General features: G+C 43.4%; 3 protein-coding genes and 1 long non-coding RNA gene across 8 annotated transcripts in view; 3 read left to right on the forward strand and 1 right to left on the reverse strand.

The window, feature by feature from the left end:
• The window catches only part of Fbxo43 (F-box protein 43), a 16,255-nt gene extending 12,156 nt beyond the window's left edge, over positions 1 to 4,099 (reverse strand). Inside the window, exons 1-2 of one of the 4 annotated variants that reach the window (XM_031358447.1) lie at positions 3,445 to 4,099; positions 605 to 2,054 (exon numbers count right to left, since the gene is read on the reverse strand). In XM_031358447.1, the coding sequence (XP_031214307.1) occupies positions 605 to 2,054; positions 3,445 to 3,532 (1,538 nt within the window). In that variant the 5' untranslated portion in view covers positions 3,533 to 4,099. Of the gene's footprint in view, positions 1 to 604; positions 2,111 to 3,379 lie in introns of all 4 variants that reach the window. The other 3 variants (XM_031358448.1, XM_031358450.1, XM_031358449.1) reach the window with 3 other exon arrangements.
• LOC116081773 lies at positions 3,810 to 4,795 on the forward strand. The gene is made up of 2 exons (XR_004114999.1): positions 3,810 to 4,182; positions 4,592 to 4,795. It is a non-coding gene; the product is annotated as an uncharacterized LOC116081773 (long non-coding RNA).
• Positions 4,796 to 9,289: 4,494 nt separating this feature from the next.
• On the forward strand, positions 9,290 to 12,227 carry Polr2k (RNA polymerase II subunit K). The gene is given in 6 exon segments (XM_031358501.1): positions 9,290 to 9,329; positions 9,332 to 9,393; positions 9,395 to 9,403; positions 10,016 to 10,085; positions 10,431 to 10,523; positions 11,974 to 12,227. Coding segments are annotated over 6 exon segments (297 nt in total). The 3' UTR covers positions 11,997 to 12,227.
• A 2,056-nt stretch (positions 12,228 to 14,283) lies between these two features.
• Positions 14,284 to 15,665, forward strand: part of Spag1 (sperm associated antigen 1) — a 59,600-nt gene continuing 58,218 nt past the window's right edge. The window contains exon 1 of one of the 2 annotated variants that reach the window (XM_031358866.1): positions 14,284 to 14,344. The gene's annotated coding sequence lies outside the window, so the exon portion shown is untranslated. Of the gene's footprint in view, positions 14,570 to 15,665 lie in introns of both variants that reach the window. The other variant, XM_031358865.1, reaches the window with a different exon arrangement.

Raw genomic sequence — 15,665 nt, forward strand, 5'->3', positions numbered from 1 at the left:
GACCAGGCTGGCCTCGAATTCAGAAATCCACCTGCCTCTGCTTCCCAAGTGCTGGGATTAAAGGCATGCGCCACCACCGCCCAGCTGTGAGTTTTGATTGATTATCCACATAAAAGGCTCAGCACTCACTTGTAATCCAGTGTGGGGAAGTGGAGGTGGAAGGATTCCTGGCCTTGTCCAGAAAGTAAGGTGGAGAGTGATTTAAAAATACATACAAACACATGCACACACACACAAAACCACCATGACCACTACCACCACCAACAAGCAATTTTGAAATAAAGCTTGGTATTTTGATTTTTTCTCCTGACCTTGAATCTGAGCAATCCTCCCTCAGCTTCTCAAGTACCTGAGATCACAAGATGTCCTATCAGAGAATACAGGCTGTCCCATCAGGGAATACAGGCTGTCCCATCAGGGAATACAGGCCTAGCCTATGCCATCAGGAATTAGAGGCTATCCCGTCAGGGATCACAGGCCTACTAGGGAAGTCATTTAAACTTCCTCTGGTATAGTGTAAAGACCACTGAAGATAGAAACACAACAAAACACCAATTTAAAAAATGATAAAAGTTTTCTTTCACGAGCCACTTTTATTTCTTACCTGTATAAACTTTCCGAAGTCAAGGAATCTAAAACCATAGCTAGGATATGCTTCAAGTTTCTAAACTGTAATTCTGTCAGGATATCCAGCTGTTCTATGCCCATCTTCTTGCCAATCAGTCCTGCGAGAAAACGCTGCAGTCTGGCAATTTTCCCCTCATCCCTTTCCTCAGGGAATTCCTGATCATCTTCCTGCTGGAAGCGCTTCCTTTTGCTTTTCATAAAGAGCTCATGCGCCAACTGCAGGGCTGGAGTGTTTGATAAGTCCTTAAAGCTTAAAGCCAAATCCCCAGTCTTCTCCTCAGGGCCCCGCTGACTCGCCAAGACACCTGAAGCAGCGCCCACTCTCGTTTCAGAGTTGGGATGGACCGCCTGCATTTCATCTTCTGTCTCTGACTGGGAGCCTTGCTCCTGGAGAGTGGACAGTCTTCTCAACCTCCCAAAATGCTTTGGCTTTTTTACCAGGTCCCCAACTTTGGGAGTCCCCCTATGTTTTTGAAGCAGTTCTTGAAAAGAGCCCTCTTGGTCAGAGAGGAAATCTTCTGATTTGTCCCAGCTAACTGAGCAAAAGCCACTGTCTTCAGGTGTTGAAAGACTGTCTCTCACTTCTGCTGAAAAATCAAGGGTTTGGCTTCTATTAAATTTGATTTCTGCTGTGAGACTACTTACTGGAGTTACAGAGGTGGCCACATCTGCTCCATAGGTTGTTTGGCTACCAGAGGAGCCCAGAAGTTCAGGACATGTATTCTCATCACTAACACTTAAACTGCTGTCACTAAAGTGTGTGATAGAATCTTTAAAATCATTGCCTTCAATTGGAGACAGACATTCCACTTCAAATAAGCCACAGTTGTCTTTGGAATCATCAATGGTGGAAGTCTTGTGCTGAGAAAAATGTAACCTTGAGTTCTGGCTGCTGGAAATAGCATCCTCTGTTTTGATTGTGCTGGTAACTAATGGGCTAAAGTTGTCTTCCTTTGGGAAACCTGAAGTGCTACCTGGCAAATGTTTTTCTAGGCTAAGACCTTGGCTCATATTACTTTCCAGAGAACTGCTTTGTAAATCAGAATCCCCCTTCAAAAGAGTGAAAGATAAGTCTAGCCGCCTGCGTAATGTGCATTTTTTCCTTCTGAGTTGAGGAGTCTCACAAAGTTCTGGGCTTTTATCCCTGTCCTTCCTTAGGGACACAGATTTCTTTCTTTGACTGGGAGACACTGCAGGATTGGAGAAACCTAGACTCGGAGTTTCAGGATGCTCACAGGTTAGCGCTGGCTCTTTTTCTTTCTTATTAAAGCTGCAAGACTCTGACAGCTCGTGATGGCCCCTAAGTTTAAAGGAGGATGCGGAACAAGAGTCTATGAGGCTGGGACACTTGACGGTGACAGCAGAGGAGCCCATGTTGTTTCCTGCTCGGTGGCTGGCTGAGTGCCTTTGGGACATCTTCAAGCTCTCTGTTTTTACAAAGTAGACACAAGTTTATTCTTCCTTGTGATGTGCAGCCAAGCAGCTTATAACAAAATATATAATTTGTGTTAAATATAGGTAATAGGAAAAGTATATGATGTTTTTCAAGTTACTTAAAGACAAATCTTCATAATAAACTGTCCTATATTTTGTACTTAAAACACCACCTTGCTATAAATCGTGTTAAACTCTCATTACTTGACAACCATAGGCAAAGAACCATGCACAAATATTTTCTTGAACTATTCTTAACAAAAACATAACAGCCTTATTTTCAGATTATTCTGTTACTGTATGATTTTAACTAGCAAGTATGCATTCAGTTGTAACATTCTGATGTCACTCACTAGGTGAAGCTGGAGCTGTGGCTCAGAGGTTAAGAGCTTTTGTACTGCTCTCATCAGATACCCAGCCTCTGTTCCCAGCTCACAGTTGCCTGCGACTCCAGGCTCCACCTGCACCCTTTTATGGGCATCTGCATGTTCAATAGTGTCTTTACGTATGTCTCTATGGGCACTGTACTCATGTACATACACAGACATACATAATTAAAATTTTTAAAAAATACTGTTTCTTTTCTTTTTAACATTTATTTGTGGGTGTGTGACACACACACAAACATACCATAGCGCACTGTGGGAGTCAAAGGACAGCTTGTGGGATTCATTTCTCTCTTTAGACCATATCTATTTGGTCATCTATGGTACATAAGTTAAATATGTAATTTAAATATTACAAAAGAACCTGCTATGATAAACACAAGATCAGAGGCTCACTTCTATAACACAACGTGATTTTTAAACCTCTTCAGCTTTTGGGCAGTTTTGACTTCTGAGCCCCTGTGATTATTACTAGCTTGTGTACATGCCTGGGAGGACAATATGATTAATCTTCGCTTTCTACAAATTACTCCAAATAGTAAGTTACAATGTTCCCTCTCATAAATCCCTTTCTCCTGAAAAAAAAAAAATCAATTCAATCAATTTGCGAAAGTTGGAGCATGTACTTTTACTGTACTTGTATTTTATTCCATATGGCCAGTGGCCTTCTAAAGTGACCTGTTCTGCCACTCCACCGCTAGGTGCCTCACCAGCATAGGATTTGGGAAATGGAAGCTAAAAACCGTTGGGAATAAAGTGGGAACCCAGATACACGCTCCCTCCATGGAAAAACCACAGGCTCTGTCGCTGCCTTCATCCTCATCTTGCCTATACACCAAAATGTATACTTCAATCTTTGAAAATTATTCACGCAACCACAGGCTGATGAATCAAACAAACTTTTTGATGGTTTAAAAAAAAAAAAGACTTACGCCCAATACAAGTCAGAGAACTGCTTCGTTAAACCGGATGCCCTCATTAAAGTGGAATATCTTACCACCAGTCAACCTTGAGTTCTTAAGACTTGTCAAAGCAAGGTAGGCTTCCAAACAACAAAGTCTGTCATCTCTGCCTTTAAAGTTCATGCCGAGGTACCACCCCTTAAGAAAAAAAAACCTCAACAATTAACGGGGCCCGCCAGCAACGCCCCGACGGCTACTGGAAGGGCAGCGGCGGCGGCGTGCTGGGAAGGTCAAGTCGTTCGGAATCTCTCCGCCCTGCTGCGGCCGCACTCCCCGGCCTCTCTCCAGCTAGTCTTGGCCGTGGGGGAACCTCCCGATTACAGACAGGAGCAGCTCTCAGAGCTGCCGCGCCGTCTGCTGCGGGCGGGACTAACGGTCGTCACCCGGACGTGCGGGCGGGCAGGCGGGCGGGTGGGAGACGCCGCTGGGAGGCGGGCGGAGCGGCTGCAGGCGAGCAAGCGGGCGGGCGGGCGGGCGCACCTGGGCCGCACCGCCCACCTGAGTCGGGAGCCTCGGCAGAGCCCGCCCCTGCCACCCTCCCCGCCCACGGGCACCGCCACCTTCAGTCTGAGCGGCTAGCCCGGCCTCCCCGCCCTCATCCCTTCGCAGCCCCACCCTGCCCCAGCGCTCAGCCCGTCCCTGCCTCATTGAGTGCGCCCACACTACTGGACGCATCGGTTAGAAAACCTGCAGTGCTCAGCATAATCACTGGAAGTGTTTCGCCCGTTGTTCATAGGCGAAGCATCCTATCAGCAGCGTTGGATAGTATAGGCGTAAGTATTTACAGCATAAGAACGGAGAGGTTGACTTCCTTACTATTTGATTTGGGGGTAAGAGAGAGGCAGTGGTCTCAGGGAGTCTAGGCTGGCTTCGAACTTGAACTTGTTAGGTAGCCAAGACTGTCCTGGAACTCCTGATCCTCCTGCCTTCATCTTCCAAGTGCTAGGATTATAGGTGTGCCCCCAATAAACCCAGCAAGACTCTCTCTCACACACATACACACACAAGTACAAAGCACACGCCCCACACACAATTTGTGTGTGTAAGACCGTATCACATAAGGTCCACGCTGGACTTGAACTCCTGATCCTCCTCATTCCATCTTCCAAGTTCTGGCGTGTGCCACCACACCTGGTTAATGATTTTTAAAAATAGTTTATGTTTTTGCCCTTGTTTCTACAGTGAACAAATATATAAATTTTGTGGATAAACAAAAAAAAGTTGTGAGACACACCTCCATAGTCTCTGCAGTCAGGAGGCAAAGGATTCTCATAGAGACCAGCCCTGTCTACATACCAAGTTTCAAGTCAGCTTGGGCTCTATAGCCACTCATTGTCTTAAAATAAACAAATAAACAAATAAATAAATAAATAAGCTATGAATAAATGAGTGACTGTGTTTAATGTTTTCAGACATTCCTCTTTAGGGATCAGAAATATCCAAGAACCTATCATACCAAATACATTTAAAGTCTTGATTTTCATTCAGTGTTCCCTGAATGCATAATGTAGGTAGGTCAGGCGCAGACCTGACCCCTGTACCCTGTCTGGCTGGTCTTCTCTCCGCAGAGACTTCTTTCTTCCTGGAACCACTGCAACAAGACATTCCGCCTAGGCATTTTTCATAGTTTCTCTTCCCCAGGTTAACATAGTTCTCAATCAGAACCTCAGCTGCCACTTTTAAGCCAGTAACAACCACTACCACCCTCTTCTCTGAGGACGCTCCTTAGGTGTTGAAAAATAGGCTTAAAATGTCCAGACTTGATTATTAAGTTCAAACTTGTATGCTATTCATACAAGATGAACCGAGCACAGTTTCTTAATGAGGCTTGTTTGTAAACAGGTGAGAGTGCTCTCACTCCCGAGGGCACTGGGCAGGTGTTAACCATTAAAGCAGTTAGAATCTGACTGCTCAGCTGGTCAGAGCACTTGCTACTCTTTCAAAGGACCTGAGTTTGGGTCCTAGCGCCCTTACCACACTGCTTACAACCGGCCAGAACTGCAACTTTGGGAACTGACACCCTTTTCTGACCTCTGCAGGCACCTGCACACACATGGCATATACTCACAAAGATACACATTTTTAAGTGTTTAAAACCACTGTTTGGTTGCGCATGCGTAGACTGGAAAATTGCGCCATCCTGGAGAAGTGTGCAGGTATCAGGCATTGCTTGAGGGGCAAAGCAGCGGATGGTTTATTATTTTTGCTTGAGTTTGTTTTTTCAAGCTTACTTTAGAAATATAGTAACTACACATAAAACCGAGATTTATGGGCTGGCGAGATGGCTCAGCGGGTAAGAAAGAGCATTGACTGCTCTTCAGAAGGTCCTGAGTTCGGATCCCAACAACCACGTGGCGGCTCACAACCATCCGAAATGATATCTGATGCGTCTGAACACAGCTACAGTAATATACGCCAGAGCGAGCCAGAGCGAGCCAGAGCGAGCGGGGCTGGAGCAAGTGGGGCCAGCAGAAGTCCTGAGTTCAATTCCCACTAGCCACACACATGATAGCTTACGGCCATCTGTACAGCTACAGTGTTCTCATACACATAAAAATAACAGCCATCTGTACAGCTACAGTGTTCTCATACACATAAAAATAAATAAAATAAATCTTAAAAAAAAAAAAACACTGTGTTTGTGTAAATTCTGACAGTGAGCACTCCTCATGTTCTTTTTCCTGGAGATAAAGATGCCTAAGGAGGTGGTTTGACTCCCTAGTTAGAAACTACTGCACTCTCCCTGGCTGCACTGATTGGATGTCACTCCCACATCTATGCCAGCATCTACACAACCACCTCAGCGAGGTACCTTGTCCAGTACCATTTCTAGCTTTTTTTCCTGCACTTTTTGCTATCCCAAGCCTTAGCGAACTCTCAGTAACCCTCAAACCACTTCCATTTAAGCCAGAGGAGTAGCACTCCCCCCCTCCCCCAGTGATGTAGCAGAGACTCATTTGACTGAGTCTAAAAGTGCAATACTGTGTTGGCATTACAGACCCCTCCTCTGGCTATATAAGTAGGCTCTTGGATTTATTTGGTGAGTTGCCTAGGAAACACTCTGCTGTGATGCTCTCCTGCTCTTGCGATGGGCTTGAGCCCAAGAAAAGTCCTCTTGCCTGCTTCTAACTTTTATTAATTTATTTACATTTTTTTAGATTGTGTGTGTGTGTGTGTGTGTGTGTGTGTGTGTGTGTGAGTGTGTGTGTAGCATAGGATGATCATAGTAAAATCCAAGATTGTGTGGGTTGCAGAGACTAAGCTTGGCTTGTTAGGCCTGGTAATAAGCACCCATCCCTTGCCTGCTTTTAGTAATGCAGCTGACAGGAAGAAAGTGACATGAAGAAAGAAGCAGCAGAGATGGCTGAGGCAGCTGAGCAGTATGGCAAGGTGGCTGGCTGCTTAGCAGCTAGAGAAGGCTCAGTGGAAGAGTTCCAGAGCATAGCAGGGGCAGACTAATATGAGTGGGAGGTAGGGTGAGCAGAGGCTGGAAGGACATAGTAAGGCTGTGCAGGCCCTGGTGGCTGAAGAGTTCTAGAGACCTGTCAGGATTTTAGGCTAAGCATCTCAGATACCTGGATCCTGAGAACTGTTAAAACTGGACACCTGTTGGGGGCTAAGGAGTCCAGACTTTCATGTCCTACACCCAAGTCAAATATTTGTGGAGCTTATTAATGACCTGGCTAACCAAGGCCTGTAGGAAAACTAACACTAGATGGCGTCACTTGCTGCTCTTCCTAGTCTGCAGCTGTTGCTCAAATCTGCTGAGAAAGCAAAGTGGCAAAGGCCAGCCCTTGACAAGCTGATCTGTCTTTGCTGCCTATAGTGTCTATCTGGGTAGAGTAAGAAGACCCCAGCCATCCGATTGGTAACACTGGTACAGAACAGGGCAATACTGTAATGGAGTAACAACAGTGGGGCAAAGAAACATCTAACGCACTAGAGAGATACAGTGCTGACTTGTAAACACCATAAAGTGGATTTTGATGGGTGCTTAGCAATTAAAGGGCAGACAACAGGGAATCTTGAACTAATCATGCAAGGATAGGAAGTGTTAGGCACATTAGAAAAGCTGCCAATCATTCATTACAGATGTTATTGTTTCCTACTCCTTTCCACTGGGGCTCTCAAGAATCTGAGTGACGCTGGCACGTGGCAGGGTAAGTGTGACAAACTGCTGAAGATGTGAAGCTGCTGGCTACCTGGCCCGCAGAGGATGAGATCTCATTCACCTAGAGCCACATCAACAAGTGACAGGGGCAACAGAACAGATAAACAGAGAGAAGACAAGGATGCTGGACCCCAAAGCAAGGCCAAGCAGGGTCCCTGGAATCAGTTAAAAGACACTTCCAAGGAAAGGGCCATGAGCAACGGCATCAACAAAGTCAGAGCTAAAGGAAGGACATGGAATATAAAAGACCGGATTTTATTGCCAGCCAAGCATAATGCCTTGGTTTTTTTTTTCTGATACTAAAGGAAATGATTATGGATCCTCCTTTAGTAGAATTTATCTGAATCAATCAAAAGCAGATTTATTACTTAAAAAATAACCTAGTATTTATTGTACAGATGTCTAGTGTGCACACTTGTTTACCTCTTCCCTTCTGTTGAGAAGAAGGGATATTTTGTAACGTGGCTGCCAGTCAAAATATGCTGTTAGTCTGGATGTAGAGAAAGAAGCTGGAAAGTACTGTTTTTCTAATTTCCTTTTGAAAGAAATCATCACTGTGAGCCCATGCATGCTAAGCAAGCATTTTACTGCTGAGTTAAGCCAGCAATTCTAAAAAAAAAAAAAAAAAAATTTTAATTGTCATCTAGGAAGACTGGAATATCACAGGTGTGAACTAGAAATGCAAGGCAAAACTCAAACTTCTCCTTTTGATGGATGGAGAATAGAGAGTAGTTTACTAAGATACCAGGATGTGCACTGGGAGAGAAGTCATCTCTTTAATAGTTAACAACTGTTTTTACTTGAATCCCTTCATATTCTCCAACCTATTTTTAAAATGGCTAGTGTGAAATAATTGAATGTAAACGTCCTGAACCCAACAGATGTGTTTTACTGAGTTAAGTTTTTGATCTGTGAGAACACACACGTGTACTCTCTACTGGTCAAACACAGGAGGGAGAATACTACGAGAAAAGCTAAAGCCACCAACTAGTCGAAGTTTAAATGATGGAACTGCCCTTATGAAAGCCTTGGTTTCAAAAAGGGAGGAAGACTGCAGGCGTTGTGATTTGCGTGATTAATCTTAGCACTGAGGCGGCGAAGAGGACTGTGCAAGTTTAAGAGCAGTCTCAGCCTGGGCTTCCCTTTCCCTATCTACTCCCCAACATAGAGTGGAAAAGAGAGGTGACAGGAGACTAGGAGAGAACTGGAAAGTGAAAACAATAAACAAACAAGCAAGCAAAAAACCCGCATGGGTATTGAACAATTTGAAAACCGCGATGTGGAAAGTGTTAACTAGTGAAGTACGGTAGCCTGCTGGTGTTCGCCCAAGCAACAGCTCGGATAACAATCCACCAATGCCTGTCTTGGGTTCCTGCTCTATCTGCCGTCACACAAGCACAAACCTTCGAATGCCAAGCCGTGGAAGTGTTTTGCTACCCTGGAGAGAGAGGCAAATAAAAACAAAATAAAACAAAACCTCACAGGACGTAAGTAGGAGAGAAACACTGTAAGCGGTATTAAGAACAAGCGCGCTCCTTCCTCCGTACGTCCAGGCATGGGGGGGAGGGGCTTCGTTGCGTCATAAGTCGGCGCCGGAAGTTGGCGAGGCAGCGCCGGTAGTGGCTCTGCTTTTAAGGACGGGAAGAAGCTTTTGCGTGCTCTGAGAAGGGACGCTTCTTCGAGCTGCTGAGGTAAGGAGTCGGCGGCTGATGATTTTGGAAGTAAATTTGGGGCAAAACCAGAAGAGACACTGGCTTTAAAATATTTCTGGGCAGCCGGGAGAGGTAGCACACTCCTGCCATCTGAGCGCTTGGGAAGCAGAGGTAGGAGAATTCCGCCTTCAACCTTGACTTTTAGCCTAGCTTAGGCTACAAAGTGAATTCTAGGCTAACCTGAATTACAAAGAGAAGACTCTCAAAGAACCAAATGCATTAGTAAAGATCCCCGGTGGAGTTAGTGTTGAGACAAGCTTTGATGGAGCTGCTGCTCCTAGTACAGAGCTGAATTCCTTTGCGGGGTGATATTGAGCAAACAACCTCTCCTTAGCTTCTGTTTCTTCGTGTGTAAAGTGTAATACCCTCTAGGATCATGGAGAGTGTAACAAACATTCATAAACATTCCCATAGTGTTTATTATTGTTGAAAATGTGTTTTATTCTTCAGACCCAGCCCACACCACAGTTTGGGGAAAGTATAGATAAAGAATTGTGATCCATCCTTCCTTCCTTCCTTCCTTCCTTCCTTCCTTCCTTCCTTCCTTCCTTCCTTCCTTAATTTCCCCTTCTGTAATTTACTGGGTATTGATCCTTGGGCCTCTGCAAACATTCTACTGAGTTTTTCTGTCCGGAAAATAAGAACCTTTTTAACTTATGAGGGAAAAAGTGGGGCATGCTTTGTGCGAAGACCCTGTTATTCAGTCTGTGGCTCTGATTCCAGGCACTAACAATGGACACCCAGAAAGATGTTCAACCACCAAAGCAGCAGCCAATGATATATATTTGTGGAGGTAAGATTAACATTTAAATAACGTCTTACTTAAAAACAAACAAACAAAAAACACCACCACCACCCAAAATTCCTTCCTTACATGAGTACAAATCTTTAAAATTATAACATGTAGCACTTTATCGATTGTTAATTTAAAAGTCATTCTCCCTTATTAAGATTTCTTCCTTTTATCTGGAAGAGGTGTACTGCCTATGATTCTTCTTTCTCCTTAGTCTGTTTAGTAATAAGCATGTACTTGAATGCTTTGGTGCCTTAGCGTCTTCATGTTGAAATCTGTAGTTAACGTTTGCTTCCCCATAGTGTTTCTCTTTCAGGCATTGAATAAATGTGCTTTCTTTCCCAGAGTGTCACACCGAAAATGAGATAAAATCCAGGGATCCAATCAGATGCAGAGAATGTGGATACAGAATAATGTACAAGAAAAGGACTAAAAGATGTATCCTTTTAAGTATACTTTCTAAATGCGAAGAGGAAATAACTAATAAGACTAACACTAACTTGATAAAGACTAAGATCTGATAAAAGTAATAATAACTTTTGGATTATTTATTTTTTTAAGCAGAGTGCATGTGGACTTATTAAGAATGAGAACTGAGCCGGCAGTGGTGGCACACGCCTTTAATCCCGGCTCTTGGGAGGCAGAGGCAGGCGGATTTCTGAGTGCAAGACCAGCCTGGTCTACAGAGTGAGTTCCAGGACAGCCAGGGCTATACAGAGAAACCCTGTCTTGAAAAACCAAAAAAAAAAAAAAAAAAAAAAAAAAAAAAAAAAAAAAAAAAGAATAAGAGACTGGACACTCCACAGGAGCTATACCCAGATTAATTATTTTAGTAGGACTAATTTTTCCTCAAGCTTGGGTGTGGGGTGGAGACAGGCAGCCCTTGATGAATCCAAGGCCAGCGTGGTCTCCACTTAGTACTCCAGACCAGCTAGAGCTATGTAGTGAGACCCAGCCTCAAAGAACCAAATAGGGGATAGAGAAATGGGTCAGCAGGTAACAGCATTGGCTGCTTTTTCAAAAGGCCTATTTCTAGAACCAAGATGATTACTCACAATCACAGGTGGTTGGATAGACAGACCCCTGACCTACCAGTACAAGGGACCCAAATGGTACATATATACATGCAGGCAAAAGCACTCATGCATTAAATAAACCTAAATAAAAAATTTAAAAACCAATAAATACATTTTTAAATTTATTCATTTATTTAGGGTATCACTGGCCATCCTGAAATTGTGTGTAGTCTCAAACTCAGAGATCTGCGTACCTCCCTCAACCCCCAACCCCCAAATGCTGGGATTAAAGGCATGTACTGCTAATGCCTGGCAAAGTTTTTTTTTTTTTGAAAGGTAAACATGATTAGCACTTTCATGTATCATTCGTTATGGGCTTTCAGTAATCTGAAAACTAGTTGATACACAAAAATCTTTTACTTTTCAGGAAATCTTTGTTTTTAGTAGTAGTCATTGTCGGTTGTTAGTTTATGAACAATGTAAAGTGCAGAAGAAGAAATTAGTAACTTAATGGAAAATAGTGAGGCCTACAAATTGTTTCATGGTAACCGACACAAACTCTTAAAAGTCATCAATTGTTTCAGTGGGTTTTTAAAAAATTATTTTTGCTTATTTTAATATTTTTACTCATATTACTATTATATATTAATATATATTACATTATTAATTTGTTATTATCTTGTATCCAAAAATGAGGAACTGAAAATGGAAGTAGTGTACTTATTTTTCTAGATAATCTCTGATGGTCATAGTGAACTTCATTCTTTTGTTCATTTTCTATCCAATTGCAAGCTTGGTGCATGGGGTAACTTGGAAGCCTTAGCCTTACATGATTTTAAGTACTGTTTAAAATCCTTAACTCAATTCAACAGTGGTGGTTTTTGATGCTCGATGAAATGGGGGAGTTCAGGAGTGTCTTCATTCATACATTTGCTTCATTTATGTTTCTCTTTAATGTATAGCATTTTAACTTAGTTTACTTAATGATTACAACTGTGTAAATCTATGATTTCATTTTAGAAATGCAATTGTATTTTAATACTTTGTATAAAGGAAATTTTGATTCAACATATGGCTTAATTTATTGTTCTAATTCCTCACACAGTGAAGATTAAAAGTGTTTCCCCAAACCACTTCTATTCAATGTCTTGTTAAAAAGCCATCAGGCTAGATGACTTGCTTTAGGCCCTGGGATCCACATAGTGGAAGGGGAATGGACTCTGAAATGAGTCTGTCCTCTGACCTCCATGTGCACACCAAGACTTGGGCATGTGCATGTGGTGCACCCACAGAGAAAAATAACGAAAATAGAACATTGAAAATTCTGAATGCAGTTTTCTAGAACCCTTTTCTAAAGGTCTGAAGAAATAAGTCCCTTGGAAACAACTGTATGTTGCCAACAACTCTAAACTATCCACAGTACCATCGTACTTGCTGTCTATAGAACTGTAAAAAGTTAAAAGTAATGGATAAAAATCAGAAGCAATAGACTTAGCTGGGCAGAGGACTGACTCAGCAGTTGAGAGCACTTGCTGTGCTTTCAAAGGTCCCTGGTTTGTTTGAATACCCATGTTGGGTCTATCCCAACAGACTGGAACTCCAGTTCCAGGGCATCTGACACTGCCTTCTGGGTGTGTGCATACAGTCCACACAGACACACACACACAGACTTTGGTATAAAGTCTTGGAGGTAGAGGCAGGAGGATAAAGAATGGGTTCAAGGTCATTTCTGGCTCCACAGCTAGTCTGAGGATAAGAGTGATTGACTACTAGAGCAGCCAGCGCTCCCCCAAGGTGCTGTACTCTGTTGATTTACTTTGTGTCTCACTGAGTTTTCTTTACTCTGCAATCCTCCTTCCTCCCTTCCTCTCCTGTGTATTTGGGAGTGCAGGCTAGCACTGCCAGGCCCAGCTTGAAATACTTTTTGCTGTTTAAGGAGCTCTGTGAATAGAATGAACTTTGGCACCCCTGTGAACTAGCCGTGGAACATTACTAGGCCCTTCTTTTTCTTTGTTGGAGTACTTTCTTTTTTCTTTATGAGGATAGATATTTTTTGTTTGGCCACAGTCTTCTTCAGATTATTTCAACCTTTTCAATTTAGCATAGATTGTATAGCCAGAAAATGTGAAGTGTAAAAAGAAAATTACAAACCTCATGGCATGACAGCCATTCTCCAGATTGTTACAGTTTTTTCTCTGCAGGAATTCAGTGTTGTGGAAGTTCAGGTGGTTGCTTGAGACTCACTTTGCTGTCCTGAGTGAGCACCTGGAGCATGTGGTGCTGTTTCCAGGTAAGTGAGACAGCCTAAGGATTATCCTAAAGATTGGGTCTTCATCTATAAATTTGCAGTTTAGCATTCTCCAACATCAAGCCCTAAATAAGTATATAAATGTAATGGCTTGAGCATCGGAATCGATACCAGCAGTGACCCCTGCCCGCAGACTTTTCTAGATGTAGACACAAAAAGGATTTATTTGGTTCCTGTTATGAACTGGGCACATACCAGCTGCTTTGTTCATCTCTTTTACCAAATCTGAAATGTATGTAGAACAGAAGTTTCTCCACAAAACAACTTCTACTGTTTTATTCATCTGAATAAACATGAAATATGATTGCTTCTGTCAATCATATTTGTATCTCCAGCACTCAAAGGGGTACCTTGCTCCTCACATACTTCTCAGGAAATATTGGCTGCATGAAAAGAGGAAAATGTGCCTTTCATTTATTTATTCTTGTTCAAAGGACAGCAGATAAGTAAACCTAATGTGCAACAGAGTCTGACGTTCCAATTAACTATTTCAGTTACGTAGGCCTAGACACCACTTTCCTTAGGGTTACAGCAGTCTATTAACAGCTTTTTAAGTGGGGTGTGGTGGCACACACCTTTAATCCGAGCACTCGGGAGGCAGAGGCAGGCAGATTTACAGAGGGAGTTCCAGGACAGTTAAGGCTACACGCAGAAACCCTGTCAGGAAAAATCAAAACAAATCAAAAAGAAACAGCGTTTAACTCGCTGTAAAACAGACTGAAACTCAAAGCGGGTGGGGGTGGTGGGGGTTCGCCCTCCGTTCCGGTCTCGGAGAGGGCAGAAGTTGGCTGCGGCCTGTGAGGCCAATCAGCGGGCGGACAATTGACTGTGTGGCCAATCGCCGGTCAGAGGGCTTAGTCTCCGCCCAGCCGCGTTAAGCACGCGTTCCGGGTCCCGGGTCTGCACCCTCCGCTGGCTACAGCGTGAGACCCTAGGTGAGCACCGTCGGGGCGTGGAGAAGCGGCTGCACACGCACACTGTCGAGGAGCGTCCTTTCTGGTCTGGGAAGGCGATTGGAACTTTCCCCCGCTGTGGTTCGCACTGGGGTGGAAGTTGGGACGGAGTTGCCGCGCTGCGGTTTCCTGGGGGACAGCCATCTGCTTCAGCCCCGGGAACTATAGCCCAAGCCTGAGAACGACTCCCGACGCCGACGCTTGCAGGTTGGCCCTAGAGCTAGCTCCCAGGCTCGTCCCAGACTTTCCCTGAGTCTAGTGATGCCTGGAAACCGTTGCCATGGCTGGGGCATGCCACTTCCGTTTCTGGCTGCAGAGGGCGCCGCGCGCCTGGTTAGGAGAAGCCGGGTTTTCACGTTACTAGGGTTACCACGAAACGCTACAGCAGATTGCACAGGAGATATTATTAATACACTGGTTAGGAAATACAGAAAATGAATGTGAGCAGGGTGATGGCAAATAAATCAAACTCAGCCAAGACGAAGCTTTTAGACAGACTGAAAAATAATGGAAAAATTCTCTAGAGAACAATCAAAACCACCTTTAGAAGTTGAGGATTAACGTTGAGGTGTATGTATGGGGTTGGGGGTGGGGTCTCTGGAGCTCAAGCTAGCTGTGTTAGTTATGTAGCTGAGGATGATCTTCAATTCACGTCCAGCCCTCAAGTGCTAGCATTATGCCACGCCAAGCTAACAAGCAATCATCTTTAAAAAAAAAAAAAAGGAAAAAAAAGCATAAAAGATTCATCATCAGGCAGTACACAACTCTCTGTAACTCTAGCTCCTGAAATACAAATAAAAAGTAAAATTCTTCAGGTTCTCCCCAATTCCTTTAAAATTTTTAGACTATGCTTTTGATGGGGAACATTCTAGAGGTGTGGTATGAAAGCCACAGTCTAATTAATTCCCTGGCTGGATCTTATTCCGAAGGTTGAAGAACTGTTACTCTTTTATACCCAAGGCAAAGCCAGCAGCAATCTGCAGGAGAAGCCTACCTGCCCTCCCTCTCCTTACACCACTCACACTCACAGAGAGCAAGGCCCTGAAACAAATGTATCTGTGCCTTAGACCTCTGCTACTTTTGTATTTAAAATGATCAGTAGTAGGTTTAAGTGCAGTGGCTTTAAAAAAGGAAGGAAGAAACAAAGGAACTTTGCCAGTGATGCCCAGCACTCCTAAGAAACATATTCTCTTTGCAAACATGCATTTATATATGTAGTCATGAAATAGAAATCTAATGGTATATACATTTTCTTTTTATCCTTTTTTTTTTTTTTTTTTTTTTTTTTTTTTTTTTTTTTTTT

This window comes from Mastomys coucha, unplaced genomic scaffold (genome assembly GCF_008632895.1).
Source record: "Mastomys coucha isolate ucsf_1 unplaced genomic scaffold, UCSF_Mcou_1 pScaffold7, whole genome shotgun sequence".
Lineage (NCBI taxonomy): Eukaryota > Metazoa > Chordata > Mammalia > Rodentia > Muridae > Mastomys > Mastomys coucha.